Source organism: Parasteatoda tepidariorum, chromosome 6, assembly GCF_043381705.1.
Source record: "Parasteatoda tepidariorum isolate YZ-2023 chromosome 6, CAS_Ptep_4.0, whole genome shotgun sequence".
Taxonomy (NCBI): Eukaryota; Metazoa; Arthropoda; class Arachnida; order Araneae; family Theridiidae; genus Parasteatoda; species Parasteatoda tepidariorum.
This window is the reverse complement of record NC_092209.1, coordinates 33,776,535-33,803,549: the sequence shown is the minus strand read 5'-3', so window position 1 is coordinate 33,803,549 and position 27,015 is coordinate 33,776,535. Positions and strand designations below refer to the sequence as shown.

Sequence of the window (27,015 nt, the reverse complement as noted above, 5' to 3'; positions counted from 1 at the left end):
TATATATATTCTGAATTTTCTGAATTAAATAATGCTATATATAAATCAAATTACTTTTTTACCAGATACAGCTAGAAATATGGTTAATATACTGTTTCAAACTAATTAAGGTTTTATAAGAGGAAGGGCTTAAGAATTGGAATATTTAAATACAGTTAAACTATAGATTTAGTTTGGTTGCTATCAAAGTTTGCATGCTGAACAAGATAATTTTGAAAAGTGACCAAGATTGTCACTAAAGACAGCTAGTATCTAAAATTTATCCTACTCTAAAGTTAATCGGAAACTAAGAGAATTTGAATTAACCAAAACGTGGTAACAGCGAGGTAACTTAATTTAACGGAGGAGTAACTCAAGAATACATTTATTTTCAGGTGGTTATTATAGTAAAGTTATCTTTTTTTTCTTCTGGCGATAATATTTTAGAGTGACTTTATCTAAACATGAAATTCAATATATCTAAGATATTTTGCTGATACACGAAAACTCTCTGGTTACCTCAAAAATCATTTTTATTAAAACAATTGATTTTATCAAAAGAATTATTTTCTGTAAAACGCAATGTTACATTAAAAATGCTTGTGAAAAAATACCTGGCATTTTTAGTTGAACTTTTTGAAGGAAATTTTGATTTGCATTTTGCCATCATTTAAAGTTTTAGAAGTAAGGTTACCAATATAACTGCGACAAATTACTATTTGAAGGTCACAATGCTCTGTTCTTTAGTTATTTATGTTATTTAAGTTATTAAGTTCTGCATACTATTATCAAAACTATTAAAATGTAACTCTTAACAAGATTTCACGTGACACTTTTATTTTGTAACATAAGCATAAATGTTCTACTTAACTTAAAAGCAAAATTTAAGCGTGTTATTAACTGTTCCATTAAACTTAAAAGAAACAATTGACAACTAAGCGTGTGTTTGTAATCAATCTGTTCAAAAATTACCTTCAAATAATTTAATCACAATTTCACCAAAACTTTATCATTTTTACAACGACAAAAAGAGGAATTAATAAATATATTGCTACATTAATCTGTCTTCAATAGCTGGTGAATGAAATGAAAGGTTTCTAAGTTAATCACATGGGCGAGAAAATAAACTTTAACTTCATAGTTAATTTTCCCGAGAAAATATATACGTATGCTTCTGGTATAGAAATGTCTAAGATGACGTCACTTCACTTACCTCTACACTGGCGGCAATCCATCAACGATCAATTAGTTAGATAGCAGATGTTTCTATTTGGATAGAAATACGTATCGCTCAATAGGAATTGTGCAAACAGCTAGTTGACATTCACAACCACAAAATTACTATAATTGATTGATTTATTCCACTAAAAGATGTAGTTTAGCAACTGGTTTGGACAACTCTTACATTCCAATTCATTTAATTAACTCTGCTAGGAAAAACACTTTCACTTTCTTACAGATTACTTAGTTAGAGTTTTAATTTTAAAATTAGTTATTTTATGTCTCGTAGTTTCGTGTAGTCATACTCAATTGATGTCTTTAGCAAGCAAGATTACTGACTATGAATTAGTGCCATATTTGTTTCTTATAAATAAGAAATAATGATCTCCAAATTGATATTTTCGAATAGAAATTATGAGAGTTTAAGTTTTAACCCTATCACAGCGATGCTTTTCTATTAACACAAATGGGAACCTAACTTGTTCTTATTAAAAATAAGGAAAGCATTGGATTTTTTTTCCGACTATTAGATGACATGGAATAAATCAACACAAATCCAAGACAATTTAATTGAGACACAATTTTTCACGTAAAGTAAATATAAATTTACATTATAGATATTATGTAAACAGATACTTATTTATAATTCGAAAGCAAATAAAGCGAAAGCTTAATTCTACTTAAGCGAAGTGTGGTTCATTATGCTTTTATTATACATAAATGGGATTCCCCACTTCAAATTTCATTTTCCTCAAATAAGTTTTTTTCTCCACATTATACCTTCTTAATATGAGTAGGTAATCATTCAATTAATTTATACAAGGATAAAATCCTTTTCCTTTTCTCATTAAATGAGAGAATAAATTTTCTGGCATTAAAGTTTTACCTTTATAAATTCTGGTGTAGCATCACCAAATCGTTGTACACTCAGCTGACTTGCCACACTTGCTTTAGAGCTATTACCTAAATTGAAAGATAATAAAAAGCAAAATATATCTTTACATTTTTAATGTATGGCTTAAAGTAAATCTATCGTTCATATAAACGCATAATTAGTAATTGCCGATTTTATAATTTGTATTTCATTTAATTAAATTTATGAAATTTAAAATACATATTCTTAGCTCTTACTTGATGTATTAGATATCTTTCTGGAAAGAGTCGAATGTAATGAAGAATCAGTTATTGTTGGAGAAACCTTATTTTGTTGATCCGTAATCTGAAAATAAAAATTTATATTGAAAGGAAAAAACAATATTTTAATACTTTAATGGCAGTTTGTAAAGAATTTTAAATAATGATAATAAAGATAATTTAGTTTAAACTGGCGCAATTTAAAGCACACTTTTTCCTTATGTTTGAATAATACTGTTCAATTTTTCTACAATTGGTTACAATACGGAAGGTTAGTATTTTACTTAGTGAAAAATTATTTCATAAAAAATACATGATGTCGGTTACTAAGAGAATCGAACTAATCACCTCCACGCTTTTAGGATGTCTAAATTGAAGACAGAATTCTTGTGTTAGGAAAAAAAAAGAAGAAAAAAAAAACATTCTACTGTCCTATAAAAACCTACAGTTTGTCTAAAATAAGAACTCCTCCAGACATTCGTCTGGACCTGTGGCAGTGACCATGGTAACGAGGTATGACTATTTTAAGTAGGGGTGCGGGGTCACAGTTTTGGAGTGGTTTCGGCAGGAGTTGGCGAGAGAAAGGGAATATCTTCGATCTATTGTGTTAGTCCTAGAATAAAGCTACCCTCCCTAAAATGCGCCATTCTTGTTTCCATAGCACCAAACGGCTTTAGACTTTATGGCGGGAGGAGTTCTTAGCTTAGACAAACTATATGTCTTTTCGTGGAGCTGGTTTTTGCATTGTTTTGCATTTGTGCATAACTTAAATTTAAGATTATCAGTATGTATATAAATATATATGCAACATAAAAAGCTTCAATTAATCTTTTTATGTCATTTCTTTTCTCTAAATCATTTTCTTAGTTTATTATTCAAAACAAAACGCTTTCTCACACTTATAAATTCACATTCTGTCCTTTAATTTATTTTTGGCTCAAGTATGCATTAATTAAAAGTAAGATATTTTTCTCTTTGTGGGAATCGCACGACCTATTTAATAAACCAACTCCAATTTTATTTTCTAAATGCTTTATTGTAGCGCTTCATAACATATGTAATAAATGCACCTTTTTCATGAGGTCATAAAACTCTACACCCACGCTCCAAAAAAATTCTGCAATAGTACAAAAAATCTCCAGCAGAAAAAGTGCCAGAAAATTTCCACATGATAAAAAAGCAAATAAACAAAAGGAAGAAAAAAAGTTGATAAAATTTTTTTCGTAACAAAGTTTCGTACTGAATTCCTTCTATACGGCTGGAGGATGTATATGTATGTATATGGATGTATATGTGTGTAAATGTATGTACAATTGACGTAAAAAATGCGATGTTGATTGTGGTTATCGTGTCAAAGCAAACTATATAGCAAGGCTATATAGCATACTTAGTATAAAGACTTCAAACTATATAGCATACTTAGTATAAAGACTTCATTTGCCATAAAGCGTGTTTATTGTACATTGTCATCAATGTGGAGTACTGAGGAAAAGTTTTCCTTGGCTAAAGTCTGGAATCGAACTAGGGACGTTTGGGCCCGTAGCCGGATGCTCTATCCACCATGTAAAATTTTAATCGATCAAATTTTTAAACTCAGAAATTTTTTATGGTACTTAATAAGTAATACGCCAAAATTAATGTAGTGTTATGGACATTATTTTTACTTTAAAATATTGATGTTTAAGGTATGAGATTTCCATTAAGTCGGCTGACATTTTCTCTTATTTATTCATTCTTAATTTTTTCATTAAAAATTGTAAGAAAAGTTTTGTACAAATATTTTAATACTTAATAATCAGGGGAAAAATTTACTTAATTCATAACCCAATTTTAAACATTATAGTACAAAAATGATAGCCAATTCATACCTTTGACTCTTTCTTTGACTTTTTCCATGGAAATGAAAAAACCATCATTTTTCTAGCTTTCTCATGAGTTAAACGCAACGGCTCTCTTTTCTCGGAATTTGTAATGCAATGCCTTTCTCTCCATTGTTGAAACTCATTCTCAGCGTTCGAAATCGTCGTATCACCCATTTTACATCCATGCAGCAAATGAAGCAATTCTTGCTGACTACGGGTTAGGGGTCTCTTCAATAAAGATAACCTGTTTCTTTGCTCAACGGCAGCTAAAAAACACGCAAACATAGATTAAATGATGTCACAATTTAAAATTTTAAAAATCGAACGTTATGTTTATACCATCCTATAGCTAAAAAGGAGAAAGAAGTTGGGAGCGCCAAAATACATTTTCTGAGAAAGCTTTATTTAAAATTAAAAGAACAGTGTAAGTGGGAAAATATGCCGCCTCCAACTTGAATACATAGCATCCCTTAAGAAAATCATTGTTCTCCAGTGGGTTCCTGCCCATTCCGGGGTTACGGGTAATGAATATGCAGACTACTTAGCAAAAAAGGGGGCCTTAATTATTCAGACTTTTGTGCACATTATGCCCTTCTGTTCAAACAGCTTATTAAGAGGACCTTTAAGACCTGTGATCATGAAGAACTTATTGACCGTACTTCTACTAAGTCTTGGAGGGCTACCATCCTAAATTTGCGAAATGGGCAAGATGAAGAGAGGTGGCTGAATTCCGCTTGGCCACCGGTCATGACTGTCTGCGGAAACATCTGTCTAGATTTGGTATCGTTCCTTCCCCGGTATGCACTCTTTGCAGTTCTGGTGAGGATATGAACTCCACACACTTTCTCTGCACCTTGCAGGGATTCTATCAATGAACGCTATTGGGAAGCTAGAGACATGTTGTGATTAATAGACTCTGTTGCAGCATCTTTTGTTTCTGTTCTTATTTTTATTAGATGTTTATGTATGCTGTTACTGTCTATAGTCTGTCATTGGATATAAGAATAAAAAAAAGCGGGAAAATAGCGAGAATAGAACACCAAAGTTGATGCCATAGCATTAATATGCAATTCATTTTTTGTTCTTAAACATGATTGAGGCACAATAGACTACTACAAAAATTTGGAGCCTGTTGAATCACAATAACAATCTAATTTGTTGCAACCTTAATATAGTGCTAAATTGAACCATACGCCTTAAACTGGGTTACTTAATGTTATTGTTCACTTTTACAAAAGCATGATTCTGTTTTACAGCAAGTTATGGCTGTCCCAATTTCGTATCGTAAAGGGTTTACCAATATTATAGTTAAATCTCAAACCATTTATTTATATATTTATCTATTTATTTATTTATGTGCATGTTTGTTTCATTTATTTGCTTGTCTGCCTACATTCTTGCCTGTCTGTAGATGTATTAATTATTTTTTTTATTTATTTATTGAAAAAGTAGAGTGGGGATGAATAGGACAGGTTACTTAAACCCTAACTATTTTACTCTCCAAACTTTTCACCAACTATTTCAAAGGGGTGTTTAGTTTCGGAATTTTTATCATTGCTGCCAAATTACTCTGAGAAAAAATGTATAGTCAAATCTACCAAAATATGGTAAAATTTACCGTTTTCTGATTCTGGGAACACCAAAAAGCTCAGTAATTTTTACCGAAGCGCTTTGGTAAGGATCTTTCGAAAATTAACAATAAAATATAGTCTTATAATATGCGATAAAACTTGGTAAATGTGGTAAAATTTGGTAATTTTAGTATGATACCTCAGAACATAGCATAAAAGCTATTTTTTCGATTAAATTTATTTTTCATTTTGATATTTCTTAATTAAATGTGTTGTAATAAGAACTATTATTTTGAAAACCAGAATTTCAGGTAAACCATTACCATATGCACAGAAAAATTACCAAATACATGGTTTAAATATTATATGTTTTGGTTTTATTAATTAGAATTATACCTTTTTTTACCGGAATTGTCATTCACATATAGTATGATAATTTTACCAGAATTTCTTTTTCCTTATAGTTACTTGAATTCATAAAATGCATTCGTTTAGACTACTTTCATTGATATTTTTTACTATTTTCTTATAAGAATAAGCAAGAAAATTGAAATGTATTGTATTTCTAATAAGAATAAATTCTTTATAATTGCTTAAAAATGGTTTTACAAATACATGATATTTACGTTTTTTTAACAATGCACTTAAAAGTTACGAAGAGTCCTACATTTCTGCTTATATTCATTTCATAAAATTGAACGGAAAGCGAATATACGGCTAAAACTTAGAAATGATGCTGCTAAAAATGCTTTTAAAGAAAATGTATCTATTCATTGTGAAGCCATTAGCTCAGTAATATTATATTCGTCCCTATCAACGGCAAAAAGAAAGGGAACAAAAGCATTAAGTGAAAGAAAAAAAACAAGAAAAGCATTTTAACGGGCATTTTAGAAATATTGAAAACACATAAATGAGCGAGTATAAGTGCTGAGAATGAGGGAAAATTAATAAGAAAATTGAAAGCAGCAGGTTATCAAATAGAGTGACGCAAATCAACTGAAATAAACCGAGTTTCTGTAACAGATAATTGATTCCAACTAGTGTCCTCTTCCCAATTACAGGAAAAAAAGTTCTGGTTGCTTATCGCTAAATTTTAAAAGGTCGCCATAAAAAATAAAGATGTATTACGCGCAATTGGGTACTTGCACTGCAAGAAGACAACCAATACTCACGCATGTGGCCTATTACGTCAGCACTAGCTAATCTTTATCAGCAATATGGAGTATTAAAGTTGAGCTAAGTTTCTTTCTAATGGTAGAATTGAAATCTTTGTGAAAGAACATAGGCTGTGTTATTTAAGATAATTGGTACTTGACAGCAGGGTTTGTTGATTTAAATCAGCTTGATTTAAATCACGATTTTAATCATGATTTAAATCAAATGATTTTTTTAAAAAAATCATTGATTTAAATCAACTGATTTTTTTTATCTGTATATATTGATTTTAAAAGTTAAAAAACAGTGTTTTAAATTTTTGATACATTTATTATTTTCTTTTCTTAGTATTAAAATTTAATTTAAATAAATTGCTGCATTAATTAATTTTAGTTAACGAAATTACTTTCTTGGTTTGTGTTAAATTCCAACACATTTGAAATTACATTTTTAAAAATCTTTTAATTCTTGAGATTGAAAGTACAGATTAAAGTAAACATTTAATGCTGTCTTAATATAGACTTGCATAGCTGTAGAAAGTAATTAATAAACATGAATTTTTTTCAAAAAATAATACAAATAATGTTAATTAAAATTCTACCTTTTGAATGAAAAAGCGTGAATTAAAATCTACATCATGTTTTATTGGTGGAAAATGTATATTTCTGAAGCTTGAGGTTATATTAAAAAGAAATTACCCTAATATGCCAAAAACAGAAAAAGAAAAAAAAAGGGCTGATGAATTCAGATGTTTTTTTCCTAATATAGTGTCATTCTTCCCTTTCAAACTCTTTCAAAGTCTATTTGATGCAGTAGGGTTATTAACTGGTATTTTTTTCTCATAATATGTTTACAGTATCTTTGACATTATCTGATTTTCTATAAAGAAATTTTGTGAAAAAAAATTCCAATGAGTACATAGATTTTCTAATTTTTTTTTAGCTTAACTTATCTATTTTGATATAGAATTAAAAGTGAATATTTTAATATAAAAATATATAGATTAAATATTTATTTATTTTTTGATGAATAACTACATTTATAAACACAGTCTGCTACATTTATTTTGTCATTTTAAAAATCAAGAGAAAAAAAAAAAAAATCACAATTTTAAATTAAAGTTATGGTTTGCTAACTGAAACTTTGTTTTAATAGTTAAAGTACAGGGGTCTGTCCAAGCCAAATTTACTACCGTTTAACGGTACCTTTACAAATTCAACTTTAGGAAAAATGATAGAATAATCACACAAAATACTTTTTCTTAAAATTTTATTTTTGTGTCTCGTAAGAAACGATAAATCCATATTTTTACTATATTTGTGTTGATTTTTTAATATAATTTTTAATTTTCACAAAATAGGTACCTCTCAGAAAAACCCAGACAGACCCCTGAAGTATTCTTTAAATTCTCTATTTCATCTAGTCTTTAAATTTTAATCATGCATTTGTTTCAAAATGGTTGCTATGCATTCAAAGCCATGTATTATAATGAAAAATTATTTTAGTTAGAGCTTCTAAAATATTGTTACAATATAGTTTTAATATTAAGTTAATTTGATTAAACATTTATAATTTTTTTTAATCATAAATTAAAGTTCCTACAGTGTATTTGAATAAATATCAAAAAAATCTGATTTAAATCAAAAAAATCCGATTTAAATCAAAAAAATCTGATTCTTTTGATTTTTTTTAAAAAAATCAAAAAAATCACGAACCCTGCTTGACAGGCTAGGAATGGAAAGAACAGTTGCTAACGTAAACAAATGCCATGTTTCAATAACCAATCAGGATCGAGATACCCATACTACGTCACTTGCAGGTATCCAGAACTAACTAGCCAATTCAGCCTTGAATCATTGCTTTCAGAACACTGGAGCTTATTAATTAATAATTAGTGGGCTGCGCCCCCTGCTCGCTAACACTCGCCAATCCCCGAAAATTACTACGCACGAAAATTACTCACTTCGCTCGCTACTAACTTAGGTACATTGCAAATACACAAAATTCTAAGAATTCAAAACAATCATTCAAATCCATATAACAACATTTTTTTAAAAAATAAATTACATCTTTTTAGCAAATACTAAGTCATTAAAATAAATTTGAATTCAAATAAATGACACGTAATTCGTTAAACCTATTAGAATTGTGCTATATTATAAAATCTTAAAGCGTAACAGCACGACTGAGACTCATTTTTCAGTGAATAACTAATAACAATAATAAAGCAAATAAATTCGTGAGATAAATCAAAAATCGTCAAATAAATTCGTAATATATAAATTCGTGATAAAAAGCGCTTTTGACGAAATACTAAAATAGAGATCCATCGACAAAGACTACTCACTTCTACCTAGCTTAACGTTACTTCAGTTTCCGTTTTTAAAAGCGCTATATGCTGTGCCACAGCAGCTAGATTCGGCATGTGACATTTTTAGCGGCAATCATTGGTCGATGATCTAGCGTTGCCATTCAAGGAGTTGTAATGAGGCTTTTTTTGTCGCCGTGTAAGAGAAATATATAATAGATGTTTTTTAAATATTTAGAGAAGAGAAGAAAACAATATTATGAAATTAGTACAGCTTAATTTTAATTCCTTGGTTCAGTTGATATTAAAATTTTATTGTTACTTACCTATGTTCATCGTAACATAATGTCCACTAGATAGAGAAGACGGACTTGTCGGACCAGTGGTACTAGCCAGATTATCTTGATTACCAACCATGTTTTGAATCAATTTCTCATGTGGTTTCGTTTTCTTTTCGGATTCTTAAAAATTAAACAAAAGAAACTTATATTGATAACTAAGATACTGCATTTTTTCAATCGTAGTTCTCTCACAAATGAACTTAAATCTATTAATTTTAACTGCAGAATGTAAAAACAAAAAATATTTACAAAAAATAGTTAACATTCGATAACTAACAAATGCTAAATTAAAACATTTATTGATTGAAAAATGAGCCTTCAAACACTTAATACATTATGTGATTAAAAAGAGACTTTAATAATAACTAATGCACAAATACTTGTAAGTAAAAGACGGAACTATTTATTAGCTAAAATTTTTAAAAAAATGCTTGACTAATTTATTTACGAACATTTAAAACGATAAGATGAAAATGAGTTTGCTATAAAAGATAATTATATTTAAATAGTGAAAATTCCAAATTGAAATTAAAATAAACTGAGTATTGTTTAATTATATATTTTTGTTTCCTATTTGAAATTAACACAGAAATAGTATGGCTGCACACAAAAATCTGCACGCTGCAAAACATTAGGGTAAAAAGTACCGGCACTGAGAGTGCCAGTATTTTTTACCGTAAAATTTATTTTTATCGGAACTTGTTACGGAACAAAAAATAAGATGTACAATAATTTTACAGTAATAATTACCCTGAAATCACTGAATTACTCTAATTAAATAAATATATATTATTGTAGAAATTTACTGTATAATATTTGAAGGTAAAAATGGATTTTACGGATGATGCTTTTAAACTGCCGGTAATTTATATCGTAATTTGATCTTGAATTTTTTACAGTGCAGAATGTTTATCCCAATTACTTGACGGTATTTGAGGTCTTACTTTGACATATTGAAAAAGATAAAACTTCATTGTGGTTTTTTCCATCAGAAAGAGCGAAAATATAAATTTTTAAGAAATTTATTTTATTTTGTATTTTCCGATAATTAACAGTATGCATAGATTAATGAAACAACAATTGTACCTGTATGTTTTTTGTTAGTCATATCCAAGTAATATTCCTCACTGTCCCAGTTCTCAGTGACCGAAATCAAAGTCGATGGTAATGAAAGAGATCTCCGAGTATATCTTGAAACAGGAGCTGCTGAAAAGTAAGATATTTTGATTAATATTTTAAATCCTATTTTATTATTTTAAAATTTTACTACTTTGCTATCAGTTCGTTTCTTTAAAAATAAAAGAAACTTAATAGCTGTATCCTTCAAATGAAATTTTTAATTTTTTTTTGTTTATACAAAAAGACGTCTTTCTTTTACGGTTAAGTCATTTTATATATTTTATCCTAACACTGCTTCAATTTGAAACAGATCGCTCGGATCGAACTTTTTTTTTTGCAATTTTCAGGTTTGAATGCTACTAGGATACATAACTGTTTTATTCTTGTCAAATATTAAATTTTATCAGATGTATGATGTTTTAATTTCACTTTTAAATACTCCAAAACATGACAAAGGGCCGGAATAGCCTGATTGGTAGGGCACTGGACCGATGTCCAATAGGTCAAGGGTTCGATTCCCGCCGACCGAAGACTCTCGGTGTAGTAAATGGTGATTGATGCACGCTAAATCTGTTAATCCTATTTTCCCATATCAGATCCCATATCCATAATCCTATTTTCCCATATCAAATCATACCTTTGAGTGTTCTGATCCAGGAGTTTCCTTGTCTTCTGGATTGGTTCAAAATTAGAAGGCTACGGAGTTGAACACTGGTAGTCGTAAACCCAAACATTGGGTCAGCTGTTCAATGACTGTTATATATATATATANTATATATATATATATATAAAACATGGTAAAAATATATATTGTTAAAAAAAATTTTGTTTCTTGGTTTTTGAATTCAAAGTCAGCAATTCGAGAAAGTAGATCTAATGCTGCGAAAACCATACATCAATACTTTAAAAAATCATTGTGCCGAATTTCTTAATTTAAAACCATACTAGTAAACATACATAAGATCACCACCTGGAAGTGAGCGAAGATCTGGTCATTAGATCAAAATTTAACCGAGATATTTGTAATTTAAATTGGTTTTATGAACTAAAAATAAATTTTTATCTTGGTTATTAGATAAAATATTTGCTATCTTTAAATTATTTAACTTGGAAATTAATTTGGTATTCAATGACTTCTAAAATGTGGAAATTAATAAACAACATAGATTTGTGTGAAAGTGATAATTAACATAACTTCATTAACTAATTAATGAATAATGGAAAGAGCATATTAGCTAATTAATTTATTTGTGTTATACTGTTGGAGTCAATAAAAAAAGTGCTATTCAAATTTAAAGTAGTTCAGATTTCAATAACCACTTTCAACTGTTACTATTTAGTTTTTAAAGCATTTTGAGTTAATGTTTGCTCACTGAGTACTGATTCTCTTAAACAGAGTTGACTGTTTCCTACCAGTTTGAGTTTAAATAGTCACCTTTATTCATTTTTCTTTAGAAAATATTGCATAGTTTGCAGAAAATACTCATACCACCTTGTACTTTCGATTTGTTTCTCCTGTTACACTAAGAAAAAGAGTATGGTCAAAACTATCAGAATATGGTAAAATTTACCGTGTTTCTGACTCGGTGGGAACACTAAGAACCTTGATAATTTTCACCGAAGCGCTTAACAGCATAAAAACCATTTATTCGGTGAAATTTACTTTCAGTTTTGCATTTTTTCTAAATATGTGGTAATAATTTAATTACAATTTTGAAAACCAAAACTATAATTTTGAAAATCAAACTTTTCAGCAAAAAATTACCATATGAGAGGAAAAATTACTGAACGAATGATACGGTGAATTTTTTTTCTCCGTGAATGTTGGACGTTTTTTGAAAATGTTTTTTTTTTAATTTTCTGTTTATAATTTTTTTAATCAATTTTCAAAGCAAGGCGTTTAAAGAAACCATTTCTTACACTTAAGTTTCAAAATACAAATTTCATATAAACTTGAGTAAAATTCCTTAAAATAATAAATTAATTCGGTATTTTTTGTCAAATAATTCATAATAGATCACCCAGTTTTTGCATGTGCTCTCTAAGAACGTATCATTTTCATACTAAATATTTTTCTATCTTATTTGTTAGAATAAAGAAACTATGCAATGTTTCTTTAAAAAATTAAAATTTTCGCTGGGTTTGATAAGTTGTATATGGAAAGAATGTGACTACTAATGACTGAAACACGATGTGTAATAACCACAATATGAAAACTATATACATTGGGAATTGTTTATCGGAATACAATATTATGAATTGTGTTTCTTGTGTCGAGATAGTGAATGATTATAGTGATTCACATACGCATTTATACCTATTGTTTTAACTGATTTTAATCAAATCAATAAATTTGAAAATATATGATGTAACTTTTCCCCTTTCACTATTTTTCCTTTTTTTTTTTTGGATTTCAAATTATTTCAATCAAATCAATAAGTTTGAAAGTATATGATGTAAACGTTTCCCCTTTCACCTTTTTTTCGGATTTCAACCGATTTCAATCAAATCAATAAATTTGAAAATATAGGATGTAAACATTTCCCCTTTCACCTTTTTTGCGTATTAAACTTCATTCATTCATCTGTTAATTATAAATAATATTTTTACTCTCACCTGAATCCACTTCGATGAAAGATTTCATTTGATAAGAAGCATCCATATCCGGTAATTTAAGTGTACTTCCGAGACTGTTTTTCTCAAAATCATCAACTTCCTGTTAAAAGAATTTCAATAATGCGCATTATTCACTAAATACATTAAATGATTTTTACTAAACATTTTAGATTGAAAAAATTTTTTTTTAAAAAAACTCAATCCATATTAAAATAATAAATAACACGCAAAAAAAACACATTTATATTTCAGAAATATGTTTTTGAACTCGATTTTAGCTATCAAAAAATTTCAAAAAGTCCCAAAATTGTTTTTTTTTTTTAATTTCTAAGAAGTCAAAATGTTTGTTTTCCAATGCGTCTCTTTTATTATTTTTAAATGCATATTTTTTAAAATCCCAAAAGTGTTACAAAATGCATAAAATAATTATGGCATAAAAATAGTTTGTTGCTGTTAACTTCTTATATAAAAGCAAAATCAATTAATCAGATAGTTAAGGAGAAAGCACAATGATATGAAACGTATTGTTATATAGATAGTATAATGTTTTGAATTTAAGTTTTAAATTTCTTAAAATCAATTATACAGTTTTCTTCCGTTCCCTAAAATCGTACTACTCACACATTTTTATTTCTATTATCATTGTTTTTATTTTCAGATTTTGACTGTTTCAGGTGGAAGCAAAATGCCCTGTTTAAATTATCGCATAAATATATCTTTATTTCTAGTTTTATGATTTTGGTTTTTATGAAGATAACACTCAATGTAAGGGAAATACCCATAAGGTTTCATTTTGCATTAAAACGCTATGGTACCAAAACTACTTCTCAGAATTAAAATTGGAAACATTCATCAATTATGGTACATTTTAGGTAGATTAATTCTCAAATATGCACCCAGGAATTTAAAGACCTTTTGTTTTTGTTTTTTTCAAAACGTTATAGCCAAATTAAGAACTTAATGTGCTTTTTATTACAATATAATAAAAAAAACTTAAGAATATAAATATTATTTTTATTTGTTAGATAAAATATTAGAATGCTTTTCAATGAAATTTTGAAACTTAATAAATTTTGAAATAAAAATTTTTTGAACATTTTTTATTGAACTGAAAAGTTTTTTGAAACAATTGTTAACCGTATTTAAAAACTTTTCATGGTACATATTTCAACGTCTAGACATGAAGTTTTCAAGACATGAATGCCGTGTGGAAATATTTTTTTCATCGTTGTAATAAGATATTACATGTTTTACAATAAGCTTCTACAAATAACTGAGCAAGATGTTAAAAACATAAAAATTTAATATTTTCATCTGTTTTTCGTAATTTCTAAAAACTAAATTGTTGTATTTATAAAAAAGTTCATATATATATTTTAATTATTAATTTATTTTATGTTTTAAGAGTTTAAGAAGGAACATTTAAAAATTAAAAGAATCACTAACGTCGCATCTATATTTTTTTAATTTGTAAACATAACACGCAAATGATGAATATTATTATTATATTATTGATGAATATTTATGATTTGCTTGTGATAAATTATAAATTATTCATGATAACATAGTATTTATTCATGTTACTTTTACACGTCATAAATAAAAGCTTTTGCGATTACTTACATTACAATTAGGAATAATAACAAAAAACAAAAATTTGCATTTTTACTCCGTTGCAAGTTAAGAAAAGACTATTGCGATGTAGGATCAAAATAATCTTCCGCAGCAACATTAGTTCCGTTTTATTTAGTTATCAAATTATATAATTATGCTTTAAAAATATATAAAAGTTTTCAAAAGTTAAACTTGTCGGACGGAAATTTAATTCGTACTATATTTTACGATATATATTTTACAGAATTATTAAAAAAGGGTTATAGTTTCATCGTCTTACTAGAATCATAAACTTGATGATTTATTTCAATAAATGAGGAGAACATTCGTTCTTGAAAAAGAAAAAGCTATATGACTTTGCAAGGACATTGAATTTGATTAGACCATTGAAAATAGCGCGTTAAGAATGTTTACTTTTGTTTTGCTGTAGTAGAAAATCGTCTGCACGAAACAATATTTATCATTCTTAAATCAGTTTTTTTAAATGCGATCAAAAAGTCGTATATTTGTAACGATTTTTAAATATCATTTTTATTAATTCTTATTAACAAAATAATAGTTTTTATTCAATAAGTTTTAATTTCCTCATTTCACACTATTTAAGATGGCAAGCAAGAAGAAGGTTGTGCAACATCATTTCAAAAGTTAGCGATGTTGATATACGTTCGCCCTTACTAAGTTCTTTGGCTTAGCATCTATTTGGCGTGCATTTAGATGCAAACAGGTTCTACAATTAATATTTTGTTTCAATATAAATAGAACAAAAAAAATATTTAAATAACGAAAATGAAACTTACGTATGAACCATATTCAATGCCCTGCGATATCACATTAACAAATTTTGTAATCTTCAGAATCTTTTTAACAAACACAAAAGCTTAGAAATTTATGAAAAAGATAAAGCGAAATATGTTTCCAAACTTGATGTTAAAACAATGTTACTAGATATCGTTTGGTTTTTATTTTTTGAGCTCATCGATTTTGAATAATTTTTCATTGCATAATTGCAAACAATGCTTCATATACATTTTTCTCATAATTTTCTTTTATTAATATATTTGGGCTAAAATGAGCTTTCTAATGTTTTACAATATATAAATTAGTGCTATAGAACAATTTTTACCCAAAAAAGTTTTAATATGCTTTTATTTATAAGAAAAAAACATGACTTTTTGAGCAGACGATTCTAAAAATGGCGCATTTTAAGAACTATTTTCTTACTTTCAGTTTAAAACTCATGAAATAAAATTAAAGAAATACTATTTCAGTCACACATTTTATTTTAAACGTTATATTAGTTTGGAGTTCGAAGCAATAAAATTTTATAATTTGAATTTATTTTTACAGAAAATGGGAATGTATTTAGCACGGAATAAAGGCATTTATTACAAATCATAAAAAAGATGTTTTTCTATATACTTTGACACTAGAGAATGACTATTGATATATACAGTTTTTAAAATCATATTACAAAATAAATATTACTTTAAAGTTTAAAAAAGTTTATTTTTACTCTGATTTCTAGTGTGGTGAGATAATAACCATATTCTATCAGCGTTGGCAATATAAAGATATTTAAATAATTTGTCGGTAGGGTGTCTGTAACATAATTACTTATACAAGTTTGCGCCATATTAAATGAACTATTTTCTTTACTTTCTAGCTATCTATATGAGCTATTCTAGCTTCTAATGAACCATTTTCTTTACTATCTATCATTATTATATCTAACTGTAATGAGTTAGTAGAATTACTATGAGTGATGTTGTAGACTTTGCTTACTAGATGAATACCCGCTCTTTTTACGAGGTATACATAAAGTAAATAATCTATAAAATGGTATTATTCAGTACTTCGAAATCGTCCATTAGAAAATCTCCATCAGAACGTTGCATCACACTAAAATATGCCCACACAAAAAATTAAATAAATCATATCGTCCTCCATGAAGGCGATATTTTCCCCCAATTGATCCAGAAGTTTTCTTGTCTTGTGGATTGGGTTCAAAATTATGAGGTTATGGAGTAATCTTTATTAATAGTTATAAACCGAAAATGGGTCGGCTGTTCAACAACGGTTATAAACTAAAATAAGTCTTATCTAGTAATGTACCAAAAATTTTTCGCCTCTTGTTCAAAAGACATACTTTTTAAAATAATAAATAAGTTTAATTACATTTAAAATTCCTTATTTTTGATATTAATATTTTTGTTTTATTCGCAATAATTTTTGTTTACAACAAAAAATTCATTATGTAATTAATTATACCTTTCCAGACAGCGGGCAACCTTACGATGAACGTAGCATTTTTATTTTAATTTGCTTGTCATAGAAAGGTTGACTAATAAATTCTTTGCTTAAACTGAGTAGAAATATTAGTATTCCCAGCTTTTGAATAATGACAAAACAACTCATTTTTTAGCTTTTACTGTAAACCATGTTTTTGTCTTTTTTTCATACTAGTTTTGTCCACAATCAAATGCAAAATTTTGTTTGTGTTGAAAACTTCAATGTTTCAACAAAAAAAATTTCAGGCTAACCATCACTTTTGAAATTTTAAAGAAAGTATATAAAAGTCTGCGCAAATAAACCTTGTTTTAGTGATGGTGTTAAAAATCTAAAACACATCTTGAGAAAGTGAATTTATCCTCGGTTTTAGAAGTTTGTCAGTTGTGCAAGCTTAGTGCAAGTTAGTTGTACTCAAGGCAAACCTCATAGCGCGCATAGTTAAATTTAACATTGTTTCAAGCTTGCATGGTTTATTTACTAATCATTTATAATTCTGTTGATAAAGGTTGTTTCTGACATTAAAATTAACCTTTCGCTGCTTTTTGAGTTATAAAACGTATCGCTAACTGACCGATAGACTGTATCAGTTGTCATGGTAATCATTGACAATTATCAAACTATGTATTTAGAAGCAATGTAGCAATACTGATAACAGAAAATTTTAGTATCAATAAAATATATTAAGTATTACTTTTTCTGTCACGTCACTCTCTTTGATTGTAAGTTCTGTTGAATTAATGGACGATGCAGTATCCTCATCCATTGAAAGGCTTGAATCTTTCACTCCATAGTGTTCACAAAGTGTTTTAAAGTTTAATTCATCATCAACATCATTTTCTATAAATATAAAATGCAACTAATAAAAAGCATGTTATAAAACCCCTTCTGAATTATTTTTTATTTACTTTCACAGTAGTATAAAAACTCCTTACATACCTTACGAGTTTATTATTTATCAGGTGAATTTAAGTAAATACTGAGCTTAGTTAGTACAGTTTTAAAACATTTTAACAGGAAAAATTTATATTAAAAAAAAACAAATCTTGCTCAAATGCATGAGGTAAGGCATTAATTTTTTTCTCCGTTAATTTGTTCAAAAAAAGTACTGTTGTAAATTCTTTCCGCGTTTCATATTGGATTTTAAGTAGTTTATTTATTTGAGTAATTGGTCAACTATTTCCAGCTCTATTTGTTGACATTTTTTTAAAACTAAAGTGGAAAATTACGGCAGGAAATCCTAATTTTCTGTCACATAAGTTTACTCCAAAAGTCTACTATTTTTTTCTTTTTATCATAACCTTAACCATTTCCCTATTATAAATTTTCGAAAACCGTCAGTCCAATTTTTGAAAAAACCGGCCAGCGTATCTTGTGTATCTGTATGCGGTTTTTGTGTATCCTGAATCTGTATACATGTGCATTATCATCATCAGTCGCAATGGCATCTTTAAAATAATACCATTACTTCTTGAGTTACTTTAATTATGTAAGGCAAAAACCGTGGTGGCTCAGATGATAGAGGGCTCGTCTCACAACGACGTAACCCGGGTTCGAATCCCAACTAGGTAACTGGGGTTCAAATCCGAATGAGGTAACCCGGGTTTGAATTCCAGCGATGGTTGTTCGATACAAATTCTGCCCCTGGCTTGCACAGACCACAATGATGACGTAAAATGTTCTTAGTGGTAAACGGATCATGGGTTAGAGTCCTTTTTCCGTTAGGCTAACCTTGGGAGGTTTTCGTGATTTTTCTCTCCATGCAACGCAAATGACTGTTAGTTCCAGCAAAAACTCCTCCATGAAGGCAAACTTTTCTGAATACTTGATCAAGGAGTTTCGTAGTCTTCTGGATTGGGTTCAAAAACACAAGGCTATGGAGTTGAACATTGGTAGTCGTAAACCCAAAAAATTGAGCTGGCGTTTATAAAATCAAAAACAAATTGTGTCAGGCAAGGAAATTTGAAAAAAATTATGATCTCGTACTTATTAATAATAAATAATAAGTAATAAGTTAAAATAATATCTCGTAATTATTATTTATTATTATTTTACATTATTTTAAACATTTTCTAAATGGATTGAGTGGGCATTTTTGCACAAATCACTTTTGGTGATGAAAATAATTTAATATGGTAGGCTGCTAATTGAGTATTAACAACACTAATTTTTGAAAAAAAAATGAAAAAAAAAAAAAACTCCTAACACCAGCCATATTCCATAAATTCACATAATTGTTTCACTATTTTTTCAAATTGTGTCAGTTGAATTTTCAAAGTTTCAAGGAAAAAAAAATTTAGCAAATTTTAATAAACTTTAATATCACTTGAAAAAAATTTTCAAAAAAGAAATTTAAAAGAATACTAAAAAGATAAATTTTTATAGCAACTATATTTTTTCAACATATATTAGACGAAATGCTAAATTTATATTGTACCTCTGTTATGCTGTATCCTTTTATACATAAATTAGATTAAATTTATTTGTAATCAATGTATTTTTATTTCATCAGACACTATATTTTGGAAAAAAATTCTTCGAAAGAGTATTCGAAAAGGAATTTTACAATTAATTTAGCTATATATCATTGAATAAAAATTGTTTTCTTTCTTAGTTTAAATTTTACTTTTTATTAAAGTTAGCATAGGAATCAACGCCTTTGGAGTAACAAATGATTATAGATAAAGATTTATAAGTACAAATTAAAATATTTTCGCGAATTTTAACATATTTATTTAGAAAATACAAATACATTATTGACAATCTTTAAAACTTAGAGAAACAGTTTTAAATGACGAAACAGCCTAATATTTATTTTATAATTTTTTCCTCTTTTACAGTGTAGTTAAAATCCAAGTAATTACCTTTTAAAATCTGCTTGATGCTTCCAATCAGCAAATTGTTCTTCCATTGCCTATTAACTCGTCATCATTTTTTTTTGTCATTCTCGATATTTAAAAATAATGACCGACAACAAACTTTTTAGTCACAGCGGAGAATTAAAAACAAGAATTTAAAAAAAAAGGAAATGTGAAAACACATAATAAATTACGATAACGAGCTTAGTTGTTGAAAAACATAAATAGTTGAGTAAGTCATTAAAAAAGACTCAACACGTTGGGAAAGTTGTGATGATTCATTGCGGAAGTGTAAACAGCAACAAATGCGAGTTTTTTTTTTTTTAACTAAAAGTTGTGCAATAAGCCGTGGAAATTCATTTCATACACATGTAAATTTTTTTTTCTGTTGATAATTTTGACCTTGCCAACACTTTATTTTTTGAAACGTATTGTTTGAAAATTAATTTTTATTTAAAACATCCAACTAATTATTTGTTTTCATAATTTAGAACACACATGATGCCGTATACCGATAGTAAATATTTGTATCCATTTCGGCAAGCATGACTTCGAAATACCTGTAAGTGTATGCATGTCGAATACTACATAAACATTTTCTTTCCTAGTTACAATCCATAAAATATTCGTATCAATTCTATGCATCTATGAAATTATTTTATAATTGTGAATAAAATTGATACGCAATTTACCTATACACTGAGAAAATTCTGTAAAATTCTGAGAATTGACTATTAATTTATAAGGCAATATCACTCCTGTGCGGAAAAAGAGCCCAGTGCCCGTAAATTTAACGAATTTCAATAAAATTAGTAGAATCGACCTTTAATTAATAAGGCTAGTTCCTTGAACCACGGTAACTCAGAGGACGTGAGCCTCCCAATGAGATGACCCAGGTTTGAATCCCAGTGGTGGCTAGTTGATACGAATTCTGCTTCAAACTCGTACCGACCACGGTGCTGACGTAAAATATCTTCAAGAGATAGACGGATCATAGTTTAGAGCGCAAATGCGGGCTATTTCCATTAAAAAATCCTTCACGAAGACTAGTTTGTCCCTACTCCTGATCCAGAAGTTCCCTTGCCTTCTGGGTTGTGTTCCAGTCCAGCGAAAAAAACTTCCTAAATCACCTTGGCCGGGGTTTCCATAATGATTAAATCATCTAGTTATGGAGCCAAAGTTACTCCTTCCACGTAAGAGGCCATGGACAACGAACACGCAACTCCTTCACTCCTCGATTGATAACAGTATTTCAACTCGTTACATGGTTCGCCTTGATTCGGTAAACGAATCGCTTTAGTCTCAAACAGCATTGGAGCCATAAACTAAAGAGAACTTTTACGAGCATAATGTTAATTTACTCTCAGTAGCCATTTATTGGGAGCGGGAAAATTAAATGGGGAAACCGGTATTTTTGTGGTCATGGTAACTTTACGGGCATACTTTTTCTACAATGCTCAAAATATATTTATCTGCATAACTTCATATGTAATGCATAGGTAACTTCATAAAGAGGAAAAAATTTCGACTCGCCTAGAAATATTTAAAAAAATCATATTTCACAATGAAAAATGTTGATTAGCCCAAAGTGTCCTGAATACCGAATAGCAAAATAAATGAATCGTTATTAAAATGAAATATATAATAATAAAATATCATTTAAGAATGAAAATATCATTTTAAAACAAACGAAAAAGAATTCTTGCCAAAAAAAGTAACAAAAACAGTAAAAAAATATTAATGTTTAATGTTCGCATAAATAAAAATGTTAATTAAACAGCTTATACATAAAAAAAAAGTAAGTAAACAATAAGATGATACTGGATGATATCAGAAAGCTAAATTTTAAATTTAAAAAATTACGTTAAAATTAAAATTTAGTTTATATACCGTTAGCACCAACTAGATTTAAAATAATATTTAATAAACACATTAGTACCTTTTGTTTCTTGTGATGGCAGTGTAAAATTAAAGGACATGGTGTATAATTTAAATCATTTTTAAGGTTATTTCTGAAAAATAAGTGTGCTAGGCAAATGTTGATTAAGCAGTTTATGAGAAATAAAAATAAATAAATAATATGATGTTATTGGAGGAATCCAGAAATGTTTAAATTTTAGAGTTAAAAAAATTCCGTTAAATTCTAAATTTAACTTCTGACTCAGAAATTTCTGATTCAGGTCTTACACAATATACAATTAGCATATACATACTATTAACACAAATATATGTACCACATATAACATGTGTACGTAATGTTAGCACAAACTTGATTACAAAAAAAAGTTTGATTAACAGTTACTTTAGTACTTCTTGTTTTTTGCGGTTGCTTTGCAAAATTAAAGGATAGGGTTTAAAATCTAAATTATTTATACCTAATTTATTTATGAAAAAAAGTATACTAGAAAATTTTTTATTTAGCAGCTTATTATATACTATTTGCATATACATACTATTAGCACAAATGTATGTACTACACATAGCATGTACGTACTGTTAGCATAAACTAGATTACAAAAAAAGATTTTATTAACAGTTACATTAGTACTTTTTGTTTTTTGTGGTTGCTCTGCAAAATTAAAGGATAAGGTTTACAATCTAAATCATTTATACCCGAATTTATTTACGAAAAAAAGTATACTAGAAAAATGTTTATTTAACAGTTTATTATATACAATTAGTATATACATACTATTAGCACAAATGTATGTACTACACATAGCATGTACGTACTGTTAGCATAAACTAGATTACAAAAAAAGATTTTATTAACAGTTACATTAGTACTTTTTGTTTTTTGTGGTTGTTTTGCAAAATTAAAGGATAGAGTTTACAATCTAGATCATTTATATCCGAGTTTATTTTTAGAAAAAGTATACTAGAAAAATGTTTATTTAGTTTATGATAAATAAAAAGAATAATGTTGTTCGTTGAATCCAGAATTTCTAGAATTCAGCTAAAATCTAAATTATTATAGGAAACTTTTCACACAAACCTTACACTGCTAACACAAACTGGATTAAAAAATGAGTTTTAATAAACACTTACATTAGTACCTTTTGTTTTTTGTAGGTTGCTCTGTAAAATTGTAGGATAGGATGTATACTCTAAATCATTTATATCTGAGGGCATTTCTGAAATGTAAGACAAAAATCGTAGCTGCTCATCCAGATTTATTTCTTCTTGTGTCGACTGAACGTGCCTGAGATTAAAATTTTTCCCGTTTTCCGGAGATCTACTTAAAAGTCTCTGCATGTCCCATAGCAAATGTATCTTTTGTTGAGCCATGATTGTCCCATTCTTTAGGACCATTATACTGACCACATGAGGGCTATATAAGAATGAATCTGAAAAATAACATACAAACTAGCCATAAGTTCACAACTGAATAGGAATTTTTTAAAAAAGATTTGGTTTTGTTCAAATGAAACTTACTAAATAGAGAAAATTTCAATACGTATGGATTCATAGATTCAGCTGCAACCTCACAACTCATTTTGTTGTCTAGCCTGATTTTTATATCATCTGATTTCTCAATAGCTTTCGAAAATATCACATAAACAGTATTATTGTCCTAAAAATATCAAATGATAATATATAAATTGGAGATAAAAACTCATACTCTTAAAAAAATTCTAAAAGTGATGTATAATTTATTTGCTTATACACTGAAGAGCCAAAAAAAGTGTTATACCTGCCTAATATCGTGTAGGGTACCCGCAAGTACGAAGAACAACGCGACGTGGCATGGATTCGATCAGTGTGTGAAGTAGTGCTGGAGATAATTGACACCATGAATCCTGCAGGGCTGTCCAGAAACCAGTGGGAGTAAGAGGGGGTGGGAATATCTTCTGAACGTCACGTTGGAAGGCATCCCAAATATGTTCAATAAAGTTCATGTCTGGGGATTTTGGTGGCCAGCGGAAGTGTCTAAATTCAGAAGAGTGCCGCTGGCCACCAAAATCCCCAGATATGAACATTATTGAATATATTTGGGATGCCTTGCAACGTGATGTTCAGAAGATATCCTCGCCCTCTCTTACTCTCACTTATGGACAACCCTGCAGGATTCATGGTGTCAATTATCTCCAGCACTACTTCACACATTGATCGAATCCATGCCACGTCGTGTTGCGGCACTTCTGCGTTCTCGCGGGTACTCTACACGATATTAGGCAGGTATACCAGTTTTTTTGGCTCTTCAGTGTATATGTAACATATAAACGATCTTAAGTTGTTAGAATTGATTTCTGAATGCTAGTGTTTGTCCGTTTTTGTTTAAAAATAAATAAGCGAATAACTTTTCAGGGTTACTGGAATTGTACAATTCTTATTATGTAAAAAATATGAGAATTCCTATTGAAAACTGAATTTATTAAATAAATATTTACATAAATATTGCATTTAAACAACATTTAATAATTTATTTAATGATTTTGACAATGATTTAATGATTCATTTAATATTTTTCTTAAATGCCAAATGAGATTTTTGATCTAGATTGATGTTCTTCCAGAACATTTCATTTGAATATGATGAGTTTTGTTAAGTTTTATTTTACTTATTTTTTTTCTAATGCCCACCTGTGTTAACATCCGTCAATTCAGGCAGATTTTGTTGACCTCTCTTTCAGGGGCAACCATATTAGGTGGGTAAACATCGCTCCCACAGTGAGGACAGATAGTACAGAGAAGGAAAGAACATCCATGCCTTGCCCAGGATTCTAACCCAGAACCTTTCTGATGCAAGGACAGTTCCCTGCCCCCTACACAGGCCGGTCGGCAGTTTTGTTAAGTACACATGATCGAAAATCGGTTAAAATATTTTTAAATTATTAAGAAAAAAAGACGAATAAAAAATTCGTCTAATCTTTTTAATCGTTAAATTTCGAAATTTTAACCCAACATTATGGATTTTTCTAACCACCCCTGTGTTTTAGGGTTACTATACATTCCTAGCAGCCGTGCATCTTTTATTTTTATTTTATTTGTAGATAGATCCCTAATTGAGATATAATCTTAGAGAATACTGATCTCAAATTTGCTCCATATTTTATCCGTCTTAATAAGGTGATTTATATTTATATCAATACCTTAGTTTATTACAGAAAGGGATTTAAAATGGTTGAATTCATTATCTTGCAATGCAGAGTGATTTAAAAATGTATCGCGCACGAAAGTTATGTTCTAAAATTACTTACTTTGGTAAGATATTGAGGAACAACTATCACGTCATCTTTCTCTGAACAGCCATTGTATATCACTGATTTGACTTTATTGATTAAATCAGTAGGAAAAACACGCTTTTTTTCACTTCCATGGGATTGTTCTTCAATGTGGAACTTACTCCAACTATTGAAATCTCTAAGAGATGCAGTATGGTAACATCGGATATCTTTTTCTGCTAATCCATTACAAAAGATAGCCACAACTGACTTCGGCTCCAGCTGGTTGCATATGTAAAAAGCATCCAACGGCTTCGTTTCCAAGAAAGTTAAGAATTTCGGTGAAAAAAATATAATGTAAAGCCTAGAATTGGACAATTTCTGAATATGAGATAGCTTTGGAATTTCTTCCTCATCGTCTAAGCAAATGGAGTTGATTGAAACATTGTTCAAACATGTGAGAAGTTCCTTGGTAAGTTCGTCAGTGTCTGTTGTGTAAAGAATAAGTATATTACACGTCATTCTTCCTTGCATAGATCAATCTGTAATATTAAACAAAGTGTAAAATTTCCTTTTTTATTGTTTTAGATCAATGTACACTTACATGACATTTTTGAGCTGTGAAAAATGCCGTATCAAATTACGGTAAAAAGTAGCGGCCCTCAGGGTGTCGGTACGTTTTATCGACACCCTGAGGGCCGCTACTTTTTACCGTAATTTGATACGGCATTTTTAGCATACGGCAATTAGCTGCCTCACCGTGGCGAGGGGGTGCCACTGGGCGGAATGGGCGAAGAACGTCGGGAGCTTAGCTCCTGGTAGGGCCACCCTAGGCGTGAAGGCCATTCCATTATGCCCAGCTAATGCTAGCAGGTGAAACTATAGAGCTAAATCAGTATTCTACCTTTGGTGCTCCAGGTCACTTTCGGCCAAGAGAAGCTGTAACACTTTCCCCTGTACCATGAGTCTAGTTTTATCAAAAATACATTTTTATCGTAAAATTTTACTAAACAAAAAAATCTGATATACTGTAACTTTTACAGTAATGTTTGCCGTAAATTCACTGAATCTTGGAAATAAAATAAATATTTCTGCAAGAATTATCTAATTTTACGGGAAATATGGATTTTACGGATGCTGCACCCTTGCCAGTGCTTTTTACCGTAATTTGATCCGGAATTTTTACACTTAAATTTAGTATTCTGGTAATAAACAAAAAAAACTATTTAAATGAACTGTTGATAATGCAGATGTTCCCGGTAGTAGAAGTAGCACAGCACGATAATGGCACTACAGATTCAATCTAGCCTGGCGGGGGAAAATAAATCATACTTTAAGAAAAAAAATTACAGACAAAACAAAGTTAAGCATAAAAATATCAGTCTTACCTATAGTAACTATTTAAATTTCAACATTATGTCTTTTAATCTTCTCTAATTTACTTTCAGAAATTAATTTTAATCACTTTCGTTTAGAAATACTATTAGTTTAGTGCATTAGACATTTTTGACTTTTGAAACTAGTGAAACATATATTAAATTCTAATATTTTAATTAATTTAAATTCTAATATTTTATCACACGTTCCGCAGTGAAATGTTAGAATTTTTCCTTAGTGTTGCAAATCAATACTGAGTTATTACTACTGGGCATGAGTTATGATGTAACATCCTTATAAAAACTTTTATAAAGGATAATTGTTTATATATATATATATATATAACTTTAATCACGTTAAAATATCAAAAAATAAATTTTAGAAAATAAAATAAAGTAAATAAAAAAAAA

The 27,015-nt window shown here is 29.0% G+C and overlaps 1 protein-coding gene across 3 annotated transcripts in view; it reads right to left on the bottom strand.

Moving 5' to 3' along the window:
* Positions 1-27,015, bottom strand: part of LOC107436675 (uncharacterized) — a 52,862-nt gene that overhangs the window by 21,362 nt on the left and 4,485 nt on the right. The window contains exons 2-11 of one of the 3 annotated variants that reach the window (XM_043040901.2): positions 25,265-25,770; positions 23,500-23,638; positions 23,121-23,411; positions 17,901-18,046; positions 13,307-13,406; positions 10,658-10,777; positions 9,557-9,691; positions 4,203-4,462; positions 2,332-2,419; positions 2,087-2,163 (exon numbers count right to left, since the gene is read on the bottom strand). In XM_043040901.2, the coding sequence (XP_042896835.1) occupies positions 2,087-2,163; positions 2,332-2,419; positions 4,203-4,462; positions 9,557-9,691; positions 10,658-10,777; positions 13,307-13,406; positions 17,901-18,046; positions 23,121-23,411; positions 23,500-23,638; positions 25,265-25,762 (1,854 nt within the window). In that variant the 5' untranslated portion in view covers positions 25,763-25,770. Of the gene's footprint in view, positions 1-2,086; positions 2,164-2,331; positions 2,420-4,202; positions 4,463-9,556; positions 9,692-10,657; positions 10,778-13,306; positions 13,407-17,900; positions 18,047-20,070; positions 20,192-23,120; positions 23,412-23,499; positions 23,639-25,264; positions 25,771-27,015 lie in introns of those variants that run through there. The other 2 variants (XM_043040902.2, XM_071182211.1) reach the window with 2 other exon arrangements.